This window comes from Salvia splendens, chromosome 2 (genome assembly GCF_004379255.2).
Source record: "Salvia splendens isolate huo1 chromosome 2, SspV2, whole genome shotgun sequence".
NCBI classification, from domain to species: domain Eukaryota; kingdom Viridiplantae; phylum Streptophyta; class Magnoliopsida; order Lamiales; family Lamiaceae; genus Salvia; species Salvia splendens.
This window is the reverse complement of record NC_056033.1, coordinates 32,449,414-32,466,452: the sequence shown is the minus strand read 5'-3', so window position 1 is coordinate 32,466,452 and position 17,039 is coordinate 32,449,414. Positions and strand designations below refer to the sequence as shown.

Here is a 17,039-nt window from a genome sequence, read left to right as displayed (position 1 = left end):
ATTACTAGTATGTTAATAAATTTTAGTACTTGCCTACTAAAACAATAATAATTCCCATGTCACCTCACATCTAATTTAATTTCGGTGGACGGCATGATCCATGGTTTCTTCATCATCCACATCTTATTGTCGTTTCTGAATTTTTTGAATTCTCGAAGGCCCAAAAAATATGATCTACAATGTCCAAACTTTCATACATTAAACTCGTCTAATCTAATATAATCTGACAATTTATATGTGAAACGATATTATATTATCGCTAAATCACTAATAAATAAATAAACATAGTATTGATTATTGAATAACTCTAGCCTACCAACATCTCATCAATTATGAAATTACAAAATTCAGATGTTTTAGATGGCAAAGAGAAAAGTGCATTCCCTAGTTTCCAACTCTTAAAAAAAGTCAATACATTATTAATAAAATCAAATCTCAATCTCAGAGCATTCCTTTCGGTAAACTCACTCTCTCACTCTCAAACTCTCTCTCTCTCTCTCTCTCTCTCTCTCTCTCTCTCAACTCAACGAGGCCAGAGAAATTAAAGAGGCAAAAGAACAAAAAAAAGGGGTTGAAAAACCCTTGATACATACATACAGGCAGAATACAATACGCACAACCCAGAAAACCCAGCTCTCTTTTGTTTTTGTTTTTATTTTTTTAATTAATTACTCTTAGAAAAAGGGTAAAGAATAGATGTACCCTTTTTTGAGTTCATGATCTCGTTCAAATTTTGACTTATCATCGCTATTCCGAGATTTATTAGTGGGTGAGGAGAATAGAGATGATGAACAACAGTGGGGCGAGTAACAATATGATGTCCTCGTCGGCGGCGTCCGCGTCTGGGAACAACGCGCCCGGCCCTGGTTTGAAGACCTATTTCAAGACGCCAGAAGGTAAATATAAGCTCCAGTATGAGAAGACTCATCCCGCCGGTATACTTCACTACGCCCATGGTAAAACAGTCACTCAGGTACCTCAATTTTCATTTTCTCTAATTTAATTTTAGGGCTTATTTTTCCCCAATTTTTTTCATAAATTTCTTGTATAAGGGGCTTCTTCGAGTTTTGCATCGTTCGGGCGGCAATGATTTTGTTAATTGTGAATTTCGAAGAGTTGGGTTTTGGTTTGGTCAGTCTGGTTCTGTTGATTTTCCCGTGATTGAGGTTAAAAGTTGAAGTTTTCAATAGTTTATTTGACAATGTGCGGGTAGGTAGTTGAATCATGCGTGGAAATTGTTTTTTCAATACCTTCTTTGGTTTTTGAGATGTACTGTGACATGCTATAGATATCTTTTGACCGTTAAGGTATTTGACTTTGTGTTGATAAAAACTAGTGGTAACCAGTATATAGATCTGTGACTTGTGTAACTGTAATGGGTATGGTCACTATATGAAGAAGATACAACGTTTTGTTAATTGCCTTTTGGTGATTCAGGCCTTCTTTCTGAAGCTAGTTTAGAATTAAAAATTGTTACGGCATCTGGTATCTACTTCAATCTTCATTCAGTTAAACATCGGGAATGTGTTATTTTTCCTTTGGAGAGCAGAGTGGTATTCATTGTAAAGTTTTTATTGATCATAGTGTGATTTCATTAATTTGTGATCAGGTGACTCTAGCTCATCTCAAGGAAAGGCCAATGCAGGCACAATCACAGTCATCATCTGCTTTAGGTGTAAGCAGTGGTGTGAGGTCTGCAGCAGCTAGGTTCTTAGGTGGTGGTAATGGGAGTCGGGCACTTAGTTTTGTAGGAGGGAATGGTGGAAGCAAGCCTGTGGGTGGCAGCAGTACCAGAATAGGATCATTAGGGGCTTCAAGTTCGAATAATGTGGTTGGTAATCCCAACTTTGATGGAAAAGGGACTTACTTGGTGTTCAATGTTGGGGATGCAATTTTTGTCAGCGACTTAAATTCTCAAGATAAGGTACATCTGGTTTTCTGCACTTAACCTTTCATTCTCATTTAGTCGTTTCTAAATGAATTGATATCAAGAGGTTTTTTGTGCTGCATAGGATCCTATAAAGTCTATACATTTTAGTAATTCAAATCCTGTTTGCCACGCATATGATCCTGATGCTAAAGATGGGCATGATTTGCTTATTGGTTTAAACTCTGGAGATGGTATGCCTTTATTCTCAGAATGTTAATTAGAACTAGTATTTATATCTTACATTTTTTATTCAGTATGTTATGCTTTTGTTTTTTGTAGTTTATTCTGTGTCTCTTAGACAACAATTACAAGACGTTGGGAAGAAGCTTGTGGGGGCCCAACACTATAATAAAGATGGTTCTATTAATAATAGGCAAGGAACTGACTTTTCTCTTTCCTTTCCTTTCCTTTCATTTTGTTTTGCCGTTGATGTACTTGTGTCTTATCTTTCATGTAATTTCTTGTTTCTTTAATCATATAATGGTGTTCTACTTGATTTATTAAGATTATTGCTTCGATCATTTATTTAGTTTCCAATTACACAATCTTGCTTATCATGTAATCCGTGGTGGTTCTTAAAGCAGCTAAATTCTTTGAAGCTTTATACTCCATGATTTACTGAAAAGTATTGTCTGCATATTTGTCAAACCTGACATTGTGAATGAAAATTTCCTTTGCAGTCCTTGGAATGTGTGAAAAATAGGATTCTAAATTTCTAATAAGAAAAGGATTAGAAAAGGGCATTGAAACTTATCAACTTGCAAGAAAAGTCTATCTTGAGAGAGAGAGAGAAAGTTATGTTTATTACTTAATAGACCAGTCCGGTTGCCTTTTGTTTGCAATGCTTCATATATATTACTACCATTAGTAAGCGGTATAGTCTGTTCCAAGTTCAACTAATTTAACAAATTAACGATGCCCATCAGCCCATTAAAACTCCCTATCTACTGACTACAGAATTCAGATCTGTAAATTTGTTTCATCAATTGCTTTATTTTCTTTTAACAGTCGCTGTACTTGTATTGCGTGGATCCCCAATGGAGATGGCTCATTTGTGGTATCTCATGCAGATGGAAATATGTATGCATATGAAAAGGCAAGTTTTGGACTTTATTTTGAATGAAATTGAATATTTGCAATTCTGTTGTTTTACTGATATGCCCTCATCTACTTTTTAGAACAAAGATGGCTCTGGTGATCCTTCGTTTCCTGTAATCAAGGATCAGACTCAATTTTCTGTATCACATGCCCGGTATAGTAAGGTATTCACAATTTTTATGTCCTTTTTTAGTTGTTGAATATCTCCGGGGGGGGGAGGTGATCTAGTGCTATTTGTCGTGAACTTTATGGTTTTTGGACCAAATATTTTGTTAAATTGACCAGATTTGTTAGTCTCAACTATATTGAGAAGATTAGAATTTTGGTGTGTGAACTATAGGTAGATAAAATTCATAATTTCGTTATCCTGCAAGGTAGTTGGTCTCTAACTTCCTTCATATATTGGTCTTTTGCTTCGGTTTCATATATTTGGTCCGTGACGCTTGTTATAAGCAGTGAACCATCAAGCACTGATGGATGTCTGTAATGATGTCATTTAAATTTTATGAAATGCCATTCTTTCATTGTCTGCATGCTTACATTATCATTTTTGTCTGTCACCTTTAGGAGTTCTGGCATTTTATCCACATCTATATTGACAAAAAATATCAATTCATAGTTTATGCAGCATACTTTCTTTCCGACATCGTTTTCTTGATTAAAGTATTGCTGTTGTGTTGCATATCATCAGGTGATCAGTGAAACGTCAGTAACTGGAAGGGGAAATAGTACTTGTGTAAAGGGCCAGTGAGGATTTTAAGTCTGCTAGCATGTTGACTTTATGATTTAAGACTATAGCTTTAGACGAACAAGCTCTTTATTTCATATCATAACGAAATTCTTTGACTACCAATGGAGATTTATCTCATGGAATTGGAAGCAATTGCTATGCATGGACTTGCCACAGTTTTGTTACATTTTAACTGTTAATTTTTTTCCTTGTATGCTCTTGTTAAACATCCACATTCTAAATTTCTTTTATCTAATCTCATTCAATTATTTGCAGAACCCAGTTGCTAGGTGGCATATTTGTCAAGGTTCAGTAAATGGAATTGCCTTCTCAGCTGATGGTGCTTATATAGCCACCGTAGGGAGGGATGGTATTGTCATATTCCATTATCTTTTCCATTTTCATGTTGCCCCTGTTTTTCCATCTCTGTTTATTTGGATGATAGCAATTTTTGGTTACAGGTTACTTGCGAGTCTTTGACTATAAAACCGAACAGCTTATATGTGGTGGAAAAAGTTATTACGGAGCTCTTTTATGTTGTGCTTGGAGGTGTGTTTACTTTCTTGTCTTTTATTGCTGGGTTGGGAGATGTGCTACTTAATTCAGTTCCAAAGTTGCGTTATTTTGCTTTATCATTATCATTGAAGTCAGAGTCTCCAGAATTAAATTAGTTTGTGTCAGTGTTATATGAAGTTAGCTAATGTCTAGTCAAACAACAGCATGGATGGAAAATACATTTTGACTGGAGGCGAGGATGACCTTGTGCAAGTTTGGAGTATGGAGGATCGAAAGATTGTAGCATGGGGAGAAGGACACAACTCATGGGTGAGTTTCAATGTTATTGAATAAATTGTTATGATTGAGAAGAATTCCTTGATATTACTAGCAAGAATTTAGTACAGTTGTTTCTGTGGGTAATATCATTATATCTGTTGATTTTGATACTTGGAAACTGGGCATTAACATGTTCTTACATGAACATAAATACATTATGCTCTTTGTGTGTGTTGGCCTAGTGGTGAGTGGTTAATTCCTGATGCCAAACGTCTCGGGTTTGAGTCCATAGTGACGGTGCCTTCAAATTTTTGTTCATTTGTCAATGAAAAAAATACATTATTTCACCGAAATAGCCCTGAAATAGTATTGATTTTTAGTTTATCATGTTGCCGTGGGTGATTCTTTTATTTCATGCTCAAAACTTTGGCAGGTTAGTGGAGTAGCATTTGATTCATATTGGCTTGCTCCAAATTCAGATGGTGTTGGGGAAAACATAGTCTATCGGTTTGGTTCTGTTGGTCAGGTATCTAAACAGTATATTTATCTATTTGATAAATTTGGTTCTATGAAACTGAGTCGTGATAATTTATCTTCTGGCAGTCTTAGATTTTTGGTTTCTTTTGAAATTCAACACCTAACAACTTATACGTTGTAGCCCAGACATTCCATTCACATATTGGAACTTTAATGTACCATACCCCAGGGAAAAGCTCATAGATTTTCTCAACTTAGTAGCCGCATCTCTGCCCTCTGGCTCTGTGAACACTTAATGAAATGATTCTATTGATTGATATGAATTTAAAAATGTAATGGTGATGGAAATCACTCTAGCATGACATTTCATAATGTCAATGGAATGAGAATGGAACGGATTATCATTCTTTAGTTTATTAACATTTCAATTAAAGTGAGCACCAAGATTTTGAGTAAGAAAAATAATTAATAACCAGTTGATAGACTGATTGATGTCTACTGAAATGAAGTCAACATTCCTGCAGGACACACAATTGCTCTTATGGGATCTAGAAATGGATGAGCTTGTAGTGCCAGTTCGCCGTGCCCCCGGTGGGTCTCCAACTTTCAGTACGGGAAGCCAGTCGTCTCACTGGGACAGTGCTTGCCCTGTGGGAACCTTGCAACCATCTCCAAGCATGCGAGATGTTCCGAAGCTCTCCCCACTGGTAGCTCATCGTGTCCACACAGAGCCTCTCTCTGGTTTGCTATTCACTCAAAAATCCGTCCTAACAGTATGCCGTGAGGGTCACATAAAAATCTGGATGAGGCCAGGCTCTGCCGAAACCCAATCAACCAACTCGGATACCTTCATGAGCACAAGCTTGAAAGAAAAAGCGGCAATAGCTGGGAAGGGAGGCAGACAATGATTCAAGATTGAGATTGTGTTGTGCATAAAGCTTTCGCCGGAAAAGATGATGCTGCTTTTGCCATTTGCACAGTTTTTTATTTCACTGAAATGAGAAAGCATATGATAAAAATTCATTTGCTGTAAGATTAACTGAGAAGAGCAATGTATAGGCAGAGAGGGCTTTTGGAGTCGGCCATGATATTGTTGAGATAGAAAAGCGCAGCCAAGTTTGTAAGTAGGAGAGAGCCATGAAAATAATTCAAGTTGCGCCCTTGGAAATTTCTCTCCTGTTTTTTTTTTTTGTTTTGCATGGCCAATTTTGCCACACGATATAGCTGGTCGGTCAATTGCTATCATTTCTTTGATTGGCCACTACGCTAATTTGTTATGAATGTTTTCTTTTTCATCACAGTTTATGCATCATGACTCAGCTTGCCATTTTCTTTTCTTTATTGCGTATCTTGTCAAAGCATAATGGAAATATTGAAATATGATCACTTGCTATATATACTATATATGTTTCTTAGATCAACAAATTGAATCATGTCTCCACCTAATATCCAAATCTATACATTTGCTTTGACAACTCTTAACCAAGATAAAAGGAAAATAACCAATGATGGTGAATACCAAAGGTATAATATTTACAAGGATATGAGAGCAACTGCGTGTCAGTTGTGTTGACCATTTCCATCAACCCTGTTTGGGGGTGCATCAGTAGTCTCTGAAGCTTGAGCAGCATCGTGTTGGGAAGCCGGCCAATTGCTCCATGTTCTTCTCCACTTGAGTATCTCGAAAAGGATGGAAGTGCCACACATAGCACCTCCAAAACCAGCAAACGTCGCAAGCAGAACAGAGAGAACTGCTTGCACATGAAGCTGTATAAACAAAAAGATTATATTAACATCTTCAAGGTCAATGGAGGAATGCAGTTAGCAGAGTCATCTAACACATTGTGTAGGTGAATGTACTTACCACTGAGTAAAAGATATGCGCGAAAATAACCACCATTGTAAACTGAATCGTAGCATACAGCCAAGCATATTTCCTCCTCACTACCCAAAGACAGCAAAACAAAAGAATGAGTTGAAAAGAGAAGTTGCTTAATTTTGACTAGTAAAATGGCATACCCATGGTAGTCGAGGTCATTGATGCGAGGAGACCTAATATACACGAAAAGGGCAACGATATGGCAATTGCACTTGATCCCATTTTCTTGACCTGCGTGTGAAAAAATGTAGAATCTTGACCTACATTTGTAACGAATACACAACCTACATATAAGAATAAATTATACTCATCACTCACCAAAAGTTGCTCTAGAAAACAAAAATATGCAAGCATGCTGACAATCACAAGAACCGGAACATCCTGCCACACCCTATATATGGTTGCAATTGTTAGTTCTCTTAATTATTTCCGCTCTTGAAACTCATAATACTTGCCTGTATCGAGTTATTTCAGGTGGTCGAGTTCCATACCCTCGAGTTTGATTGGTCTGAATGCGTAAGAGCGTGACAGATAAATTTTTGACCTCTTGCTTGCAGATATCACAAGTCTTGTTCCCTTTTATGCTAAACCATTTAATAGCACATTCCTGGTGGGCTAGAGCAAGTTCACCTTTACAGCTGCATTCCATCTTCAGTGTGTCTGAGCCCTCACCCAGCTCAACAAAGCAGATTCTACACACAGCCTCTTCCTGAGGGATGTCCTCAGCATAATCATTCTTCTCATCTGAACACGATTACTCAGATAAGTCAATGTGTTTGGAATCACAAGTATGAAAAAGTAAGATCAATAAGCATGGTCGGACTAGAACTTTCGTCCCAAAGTCGCTTTAACTTTCAACGAAGTAGTTCACAGACCAAAAGTAAACAAATTTAAAGTCTAAGAGCAACAGGCAACCACACTACTAAGCTGTAAGACTTAAAACTAGAAGGGAAAAACAAGTAGATGGTTAATTAGCTTAAGATGGAGTCATTTGGCATGATATATGTACCTGCACCAATTGTTCCAACAGGTGGAGATGCTGCAGAAGTCTGTTCGGTAACCCTTGGAGCAGTAGGCACCACACGATATACACTGCCCAAAGAGTCAATCTGTTTTATACTTCCCTCTTTGTTTAAAACAGGTACAGAGCGTGAGCGATGCATTGGTAGCTGGCACCCGCCTTTCTGCATAATGACTATATCTGTAAGATCCATTGAGAAATGAGGTCGAAATTTGATGAATATTGTTCCCATCCAACAGATGGAATTATTCGATTTCACCAAGGTAGTAATAGTATGACAATTGAGACTAGAGATGAAAAAGGACCAAGTGTTCCTATTATTTTTACAAATGAAACTGTAAAGAGAAGAAGTACTCACAGCTGCAACACCGGTAAATCCTCCATGCGCAGACTCGGGATTTGAGTGGAGAATAGGAGAAGTTGGTAGAGATGATGTCCTATCCATCTTTGGTGTAAAAAGCTTGGAAAGAGAGAAAGTCCTAGGAATCGAAGTCGAAGGCATCTCAGGGGAAACTTGCAGTGCTATGATAGCAGCCTTTTCAATATCTGAGTTTGTATTCCGGAATTTGAAGCTGAGTCTAGGAAGAAGATTTTTGATGGAGGATTTTGGTTTGGTTGAAGGAGATGGAGATCCATTAAGCTTGAGTCTATTAGGACTAGGTAAGGGGGAGAAGTTAACTCTTTTGGGAGTAGGAATTGGGGAAGGGGGCATGTTTATTGCCACAGACACAGAGTCCTCATTCTGCTCCCTGATTACAGCCTCCTCAATCACTATTTCACTCCATTCTCCAACCTATTACCAATAATGATAAACTCAAATCAGTTTTTAATGATGTGAAGATAACAAAGAGAAACGAACTCAAAGACAACACTAATCTTTCACGAATTTTCTTGTACCAACATTTAGAGAAGTAATTTCATAATCAATATCATCCCAACCAAGAACAGAGTCCAATCACAAAATACATCAATACACATTACTTTTCAATTCTTGTTTAGCGAATATTTTCAAGAATCTAAAGCTCGTTATTCGACTTTTTTTTGAACGAGCTCCAAGAGTTGAATTCAGTATTACAGTTGATGAATTGGTTTAAAGTTACAATCTTTGCACTGCATCAATACTGGAATTCAATAATACAAGCAAAATCAGACCAGAAAGAGAGAAATGCCATGATTACATTTGCAGATAAAGAAAAACATAAATTCTTTCAGAAAAAAAAAGATACCTTTGGGTTTAGGAGTAGAGGGTGAGGGGGTGATAAATTAGAGCAGCCTTCTTTAATTTCTTTGGCAGACTCCATGATTGAGAATAAAGTTATTCTTCCAACTACACAACAGAAAGAAATAAGTACCTGAAAACAAGGAGGAGAGAGAGAGAGAGAGAGAGAGAGAGAGAGCTGCAACTAAAAGTAGTAGAACGCGTGTTAGTAACTGAAACCTTAATATGTGACAAGCGACATGTCGATAAGGTTCCTCAGTTCTGCAGCAGCAGCTGTTAATTTTGATTTCACTATAATAATAATCTTTCCTTTTTTTTGGTATATGCCTCTATCAAAATTTGTCTGTCTTCATTTTGTCCTAGATTATCCACATAAATTATAAATACAATATGTTTACAACTGTTTCTCAAATCTATTTTCAATTAAATTTGTGGGAGAAGACTCCATCAATGTATAATTGTTTAGATTGAAACTATGGACTATGGAATCTCTAGTTTCAATTCCAGCCACTTAAATGCCGCACAATAATAATTATAGGATTATTTTTTTTCCTAGTGTAAAGTTTATAATATTAATAAAGTTGTCAACGGCCTTTTTATATGGGGGAGTTGAAATTGGGGTTATGCATTTCACCTACATTTGATGGAGGCATAGAAAAATACAGTACAAAGTTAGCATTATTTGAGGTTATAGAACTATAATATGTGCTCACTTTTAAAGGGTTAGTCAGCTGTGATCCACTACATTGTATATATACATTGGTTATCTTAATCAATACATAGTTAATCCAATTAAGACATCATAATCACCTATCACGCAAATAAGTTATATTATACCTTAATGTCAAGTTAGTGTTCCTGCTTTTTTTTAATTCAATTTCTCAATGACTATTATACTATTTTCCTACTACTACTTATTGAGAAATTTTCCTACCCATTTTTCGACAATTAATCGGTTAGCCATGCTCGATTCAACAAGTAGCCGACTAAAAATCAATTAGATGTCAAGTTGGGATAATTGATCCAACTTGTTTTGATGTATGCAATTGCAATCAAAGTCAGAGTCAATTTCCAATGATTACTTAGCCATTGTGCTTTCTAAGAGAATGAATAACCCCGTCCCCAGTTCCGGCCCCAAGTCCCCTCCACGTCATCATTCCTTTATAGTTGCGGCCCGGCCCCAAAAGCCTCTAACCCTGCAGGCCGTAACTCAGGCCGCAACTAATAAATGACACTATTCACAACTTCAACATATTTAACTCGTAAACGCAATTCGTTGAACAATTAAAACCGGGAAAATGCATTGTTCATTAGAAATTAACATTACATTACTAGACGAAGCATATTTAAAATACAAGAAACCCGGACCACGACTACTACTTCTTCGTTTGGGCGCGAAGGTAGGCGATCATCTCACGGTGCAACTCGAGCTCCTCGTCCGATATCTTCGATGTATCCCTCGATGTCAACTCCGTCAGCTGGCTCATCCGCCATGTAATATTCATCTCCGCCAAAGTGTCGGACATCTTATCCAGAGACAGATTGGTCGACGCCATAGCGGAGTTGCTCGCAGTTGCCTTCCCCTTTGCTTTCCTCTTGACCGCCTTTGTTCTCATCGGGCGGCTCTGAATGCTAGGAGAGGAGACGAAGACGTCGTCGTCCGTCACGTTGAGGTCGATTGCCGGACCTCCTTCGCTCGAAGAGTAGTTTCCGGAGGCAGAAACTTTGGTTCTCTTCGCCGCCCCAGTTGCCGCCGGCTCGGCACCGCTGGTGAACTTCGGGCTCTTCTCGACAAGCTTCCAAACCTCGTAGTACTTGAAGGCCTTCTTCCCATCAGTGAAGAACGCATCCTTCGCCTTCTCGACGAGGTCCGCCTCGCTGTGCCCGCTCGGCCACATCCGAACTACGTTGGCCCACTTTCCGTTCCACTTGCTCATATCCGCCTGGACCCGACCCCAATGCTTGCGCAGCTTCACGTAGCTACGCTCGATCAGCGTTATACTTCTGAGCAATTCACTCCTAGAAAGCCTTGCCAGTCTGCTAGTTGTCGATGATAGGATCCTCGGCCACGTCGATGTAGTTCCTCGCAAGCCACATTGTCTCATGCGGAGTGTACTTCTTCGGCCCATCCTCCTCGCTGACCTTCTCCTTGCCCCGCTCTTGTGCGGGCTCCATCTCACTGAATTCGAACTCTTCCGTGTTGACCGGCGAGGTTATGTCGACGTTGCTACCGACTCCCGGACTAGGCGTCGACTGCGATGGTTGCGACCCCGGTATGTACCAATTGTTCGAGTTAACGAACTCCTCCATCTCACGTTCATCGCTGTTGAACCAATCCATTGATGCCGATTCAAAGTGTATAATAGAGATTGAAATGGAATGCACGTAAGATTGATGCACAAATGGAATGCTCGTATTTATAGACACAAAATAAAAATAAAAATAAAAAAATATTGGCGTTGCGGCCCGGCCCGAGACCCGTGTAACGCTGGGCAGGGACTCGCCGGTGCGGCACGGCGCGCGATTAACGCCGTCCCAGGCCGGACCGCGGGACGGGCTCCAGGCCGGGAATGCGGCCCCGGGACCGGCCTGAGCCGCGGCTTGCCTCCGTCTAACGCGCGGGACGGGCCGGGACTCGCGAATTGCGGCCCGGCCAGCCGCGTTATTTATGCTCTAACGACAGCATGAAATGTATGATGTACACAATATAAATTCTGATTGCGGAATAATAAAGATAGTAGTATATCACATACTAATTGTTAGGTAAATGGAAAAAGGAAATAAGAAAAAAGTGTAATGGAAGTCTCTATCTTATTTTACTAATTATATATTAATTAAACTCATATTGAACTAATTATTTATACTTTTTAGAGATGAAGGGGGATGAATGGAGTATAATTTTAAAAGAAAATCACTTATGATAGTTAAGACAAAAATTTAAACTTCATAATTTTAAAAATGGTTTAAAAATAATTCAGAGGCTGTATTTTATAATTTATTTGATTAATTTACTGTTTCATTAATTAGGGGGTGATAGGTTGAATTAGAACCACAAGTCCACAAGGCGTGCTCCACCAAATTAAAGTTGACAATTTATATGACATGTGCATAATCTAACAATTGAATTACTATAAATGAACAGAATTCGCTTAATCCCTATTTGGATTTGAGTCTCTTCTTTGTATCAGTTGGGTTGGGAACATAAAAAGGGATTATAAGCGGAACATAAAATGTGCCTTTTCAAACTTACAAAGGCCAATTACAATATCATCTGACTTCTTTTTTCTAAGAAGAAAATATGCAGATGATTTTAGTACCAATAATTATGTGGATAATCATTACTTACACATATGTCAAACGCTCTTCAACTTAATCCTCTCCACCTACCCGAATTAAACATTGAAACAGCCTAATTTATAATCAAGATGAATATTTCATTTTGGATCTTTGTATGGATCTTATCCTAACCCCTAATTACTCATGATACATTGAAAAACATATATTCAGCACAAATAAATGGAGGACATTAGATCACATGCTCGTTTTATTCTTTTTTTTTATAATTCAAATAATGGATTAGATCATTTAATAAGTCTCTGGTTTCAAAATCTAATCTAATCTAATCTTCTGTAACTTGATCGGAAGCAACACCAATAAAATCAAACTTAATTATTACTAAAAAATCGTGTGTGCTGACTCAAGTGTAATACTAATAAGCACTTAAATGGCCTCTTTAACTTTTGTGCAATCATGAAACCGACTCAATTTTAATTTATTTTATTCTTTGCTTTTAAATTATTTGAGTTAGACTAACATTGGTTTTAGGCAATATATAAACTGCTAGTCTCTATCAATGTATAATGATCCCAAAATGTGATAATAGTAATGTCAACTAACTTTGAGTTGAAGATTAGTGAATGGCATGCCCATCATATATTCTTTGCTAGTCTTGTGGCTATGAATTCATCTGATACAACAATATTTCTTTTTAGAAATTGTATTTTCTAAATTTTGAAGTTAAAATTCAAGAATGCATTTTTCTGGTATAGTGATAAAGCTTATACACTTTAATAATTTGAACACTGAATATTTGTTGATATATAAAAATGTAAAAGAAAGACAAACGAGATTTGCTTACTTTATTTGGGCTCTGTCCATATGTTCTGTCGTGATCCATAAACAGCCTTCATCAATCATATGTCTGCAAAATAGTAAATTATGGTTTTCCGTTTAGTTTTTAGATTTCTGTCTTTTGAAATAAATCTTACTACTACGATTAAATATTTAAATCAATTTACTTTCCATACATGTTACTGTTAATTAGAATGAAAGTTGCCGATCAGATGTTTAATTAAAGTAATTATATATACTTTCTTTTCTTTATTGTCTAATATTTTCATCACCTATTTAAGCTTGAATTTGTGGTACAAATTCAGCAGCTAGAAACAGAGGGTGTTAAATATGTTAGTACAAATCAAAAGATGGAGGCTTATTGAAATAAGTCGCATCAAATTTACAAAATGAGGACAAAAATCACGATGGTATCCAACTAAACAAACTGAATATTTAGGATGGAAGCCAAGACCAAGACCTATCTCTTTACAATAGAGGAGGTTCACCAGATACTCTATATGCAGTGAAAGTTGGATTTTCTTCATTCATCACTCCCATTGCTCACCTTGATCTCCAAGAGGCGCTCAATCGGCTGCCGGCATATTGGACATCTGTTTGTTTGAAACCTCAAAACTTTCGCACACTCCCCGCACATGCACTGCATCAATCACACAATCTTATTACTCAAAAAGTTGCTAACAATAGCCAGCCTTATTCGTAGAAATCAAGGAGAGGGAGGTTACCATATGTCGACATGGAAGGACAGTGGTGTCTCGCGGTTCTGAAAGACATACCACACATTCTTTTCCAGGGTCATTCTCATCGAATTCATGCTCGAGTGAATTTCCAATCCCGAATATCTCCTGCAATTCATACCTCATGCCATTCACCCATAATATTTGTTTGGCAACTTTAACCTTATATTCTTCTCTGTCCTTCTCGAACAGGGCCAGAGTGATCTGGGAGTTTGTGGACCTGCTATCCGTGTCTCCACCCGATGAGGCCTCTGCCTTAATTGCTAGAGGGTACACGCCCGAGTCAGTGTCGTTTGCCAGTCCTTCCTCTTGAAAACTTGACAGGTCTATCCCAGTTCCAGAGGGTTGTTTAAACTTCTGCGACAAACCTTTTTCAAACTTCACGGTAATGGTCTGATACAAGCTTTCTTTCATTGGAGTCAAGTGACAATCTTCACCCACCTTAGCGCAGAACATTAATGTTAAGCTGCATTACAAGTCAGATTTTTGTCATGATGCAGTAAAAGAGGCAGCAGAGACTGGCATAATACTTGCACATGATTATTGAATATAAACAACAATGAACTTGATGAAATGGATTAAAAGATCACTCTCCTTGCTCCTCCCCATCCCAAAACAAAACCAGGGGGGGCAAAAGTTAATTATAATGACCTTGATCTTCCTACCTCTTTGTAGTTACATTTACATTAGTGATCACGGAAGATGATATGGCTCCTCCCATCTCTCAATCGTTTCCTAACTTTATCTCCCTATCTTTTCACTGATCACTTGTCCCAGAAAACAAGGTAAAGCATCATTCACATTTTATTCAAAGTACTATTAAACCTTTTACAAGTTTCAGCTAAGCAAAGGTCAGACTATAGATATCCAATTGCAGTAAATAGGAATTGTATGTCCAATTACAGTAAATAGGAATTGTATGTCCAGTTACAGTAATTAGGAATTGTATTGAAACGCTAAAATAAGGTCCATACATACAAAAGGAAGATAATACACAGATGATGGTTACTTAAAAGTTACCATTAGCTGTCCACTCCAACTAAATCAAAAGGACAAACAAAACCTACAAATGGGGAAAAAGCATGTAATGCATCGAGTCTTTTAGAAAACGCTGATCACCACATTCACACATTAAAAAATTATTTAATCACAGGACTGCACTATGATATACTATAAAAACTCAAACCAAAACAATGTCACATACACTTCAGTGTCACCAGCCGGGCTTCACTGACGAATGAATCTCCATAAATGCAATCCATCAAAGAAACAATCTAGAGTTAATCTAGCTAACATGAAAGATCACCAAATACCAGCTAGGAAACAGTAATGAGGTCCAAACTTGCTAAGGTGCATACTGCATACAAAAGAAGGTAATATACAAGTGATGGTTCCTTATTAGTTACCATTAGCCATCCACTCCAACTAATTGACAAGGATACAAAAACTGCAAATGGGGGAGAAGCATGTAACACATCGAGACTTTTAGAAAACGGTGATCACCACATTCACACATTATAAAAATTATAGAATCATGGCACTGCACTCTTATATCACAAAACTCTAACCAAAACAATGTCATACATAGTTCAGCATCACAGGCTGGGCTTTAACGACGAATTAATCTCCATAAATCCAATCCATCAAAGAAACAATCTAGAGTTAACCTAGCTAACATAAAAGATCACCAGATAGGCAGATACCAGCTAGGAAACAGCAATGAGGTCCAAACATACTAATTTATCAATCAAGGTAAGCTTTAAGGAGATTCTAATCAAATCAGACCAGTCAAATTTACAGAAGCAAGCAAATCTCAGTAGGCCATAATTGATTCAGTTAAATCAATCAAAACTAAACAAGCTATTTAACAGGCCGAATAAAGCAGGAAACAAGCTATATCCACTCGATTCATCAACAGGTACAACTGTTCTTATCAAAGTTCCAATAGATTAAATACAAACTCAGCAGACAACAATTTGATAAGAAAAGCAAATAGAGAGTGAATTAGCACCTCCCCTCCACCGTGGCGTCGAAGGAGAAGGCGACGAGGAACTTTCCAGAATGGGCTTCATCGGGCTCGAGTCTGAACGTCTCCTTGTTGAGATTGACATCGTTCCGAATGGTGACGGCCTTCTGATGCTCGACGGCGGGTTGAGGCGGAAGAATCGGATACCGGGCACCGGCCAAATTGGCATGTGGCACTCGATGAGGGTAGAAAGCCGGGTACTGGGGATAGGGCGTCGAAGGCGCGAAAACATTGTGCGGAGGCGGGGGATTGGAGCTTCTGCTACTGCTGTTGCCCATCCTGGTGATTAATCAACAAGAAATTCGGAGGAGAGAGAGAGAGAGAGAGAGAGAGAGAGAGGAGAGGGGTTAAGAGTTTGGGTTTGAGCTGAATTAAAATTATGGTTTTTTCCTAAATCGGAGAATCAAAGGAAGAGAGGTCACCTCTCGTGTATTATTGTGGTTGGGGGATCAGGGTAAAGACAAGTAGGACAAAAACAAATTATCTACTTTTTCTACTTTAATACTCCTAGATTGGCCTAAAATAGAATTACTGTAATTTTAGGTAGAAAACTATTTTTAGTCTTACTTTATAAGAGTACTCCCTCGTCCTTTAAATTTTATCACAATTTGACGTTTTAAGAAATATAATAGAAAGTCAGTTGAAAAAGTTAGTGGAGAGTGACTCCTACTTTTATATATTAGTTAAATTAATTTAATAATAAAATGTGAGTTAGAATTAATTCCACTATCAAAATTGGTAAAAACTGAAATGTGATAAATTTTATGGACGGAAGAAAATGAAAAAATGTGACAAAATTTAAAGGATGAACGGAGTATAATTTTATTTGCAATTTTCATACTTCCAGAAATATATTTTTACATTTTTAAATTTTGATGTAATGTCTCTAGAATGATTCTTAGGCTTATTTCTTATTTGAGAAAAACGTGTCATGGATTCGCATCTTTAGTCCCGCATAACAGCTTTGTGTGTTCACTCGTGCATGTGTTCGGTCGTGCGTTTGAATCTGTATTTTCA

General features: G+C 37.7%; 3 protein-coding genes across 3 annotated transcripts; 1 reads left to right on the top strand and 2 right to left on the bottom strand.

Moving 5' to 3' along the window:
- The first annotated feature begins 442 nt into the window (after nt 1-442).
- On the top strand, nt 443-6,321 carry LOC121792227 (dystrophia myotonica WD repeat-containing protein-like). Its single transcript, XM_042190099.1, has 11 exons — nt 443-973; nt 1,610-1,924; nt 2,013-2,121; nt 2,210-2,303; nt 2,939-3,026; nt 3,109-3,192; nt 4,035-4,128; nt 4,220-4,307; nt 4,478-4,583; nt 4,966-5,058; nt 5,534-6,321. The coding sequence occupies exons 1-11, from the start codon at nt 785-787 to the stop codon at nt 5,915-5,917; spliced, it is 1,644 nt and encodes a 547-aa protein (XP_042046033.1). The 5' UTR covers nt 443-784; the 3' UTR covers nt 5,918-6,321.
- Nucleotides 6,322-6,379: 58 nt separating this feature from the next.
- Nucleotides 6,380-9,312, bottom strand: LOC121792234. The gene is made up of 8 exons (XM_042190108.1): nt 9,136-9,312; nt 8,268-8,702; nt 7,898-8,072; nt 7,344-7,632; nt 7,207-7,279; nt 7,029-7,119; nt 6,874-6,953; nt 6,380-6,776 (listed from the first exon to the last, which is right to left on the bottom strand). Exons 1-8 carry the CDS (start codon nt 9,208-9,210, stop codon nt 6,570-6,572), a joined length of 1,425 nt encoding a protein of 474 aa, XP_042046042.1. The 5' UTR covers nt 9,211-9,312; the 3' UTR covers nt 6,380-6,569.
- A 4,280-nt stretch (nt 9,313-13,592) lies between these two features.
- Nucleotides 13,593-16,460, bottom strand: LOC121792244 (probable E3 ubiquitin-protein ligase LOG2). The gene is made up of 3 exons (XM_042190116.1): nt 16,008-16,460; nt 13,985-14,462; nt 13,593-13,899 (listed from the first exon to the last, which is right to left on the bottom strand). The coding sequence occupies exons 1-3, from the start codon at nt 16,298-16,300 to the stop codon at nt 13,783-13,785; spliced, it is 888 nt and encodes a 295-aa protein (XP_042046050.1). The 5' UTR covers nt 16,301-16,460; the 3' UTR covers nt 13,593-13,782.
- Nucleotides 16,461-17,039: the final 579 nt, after the last annotated feature.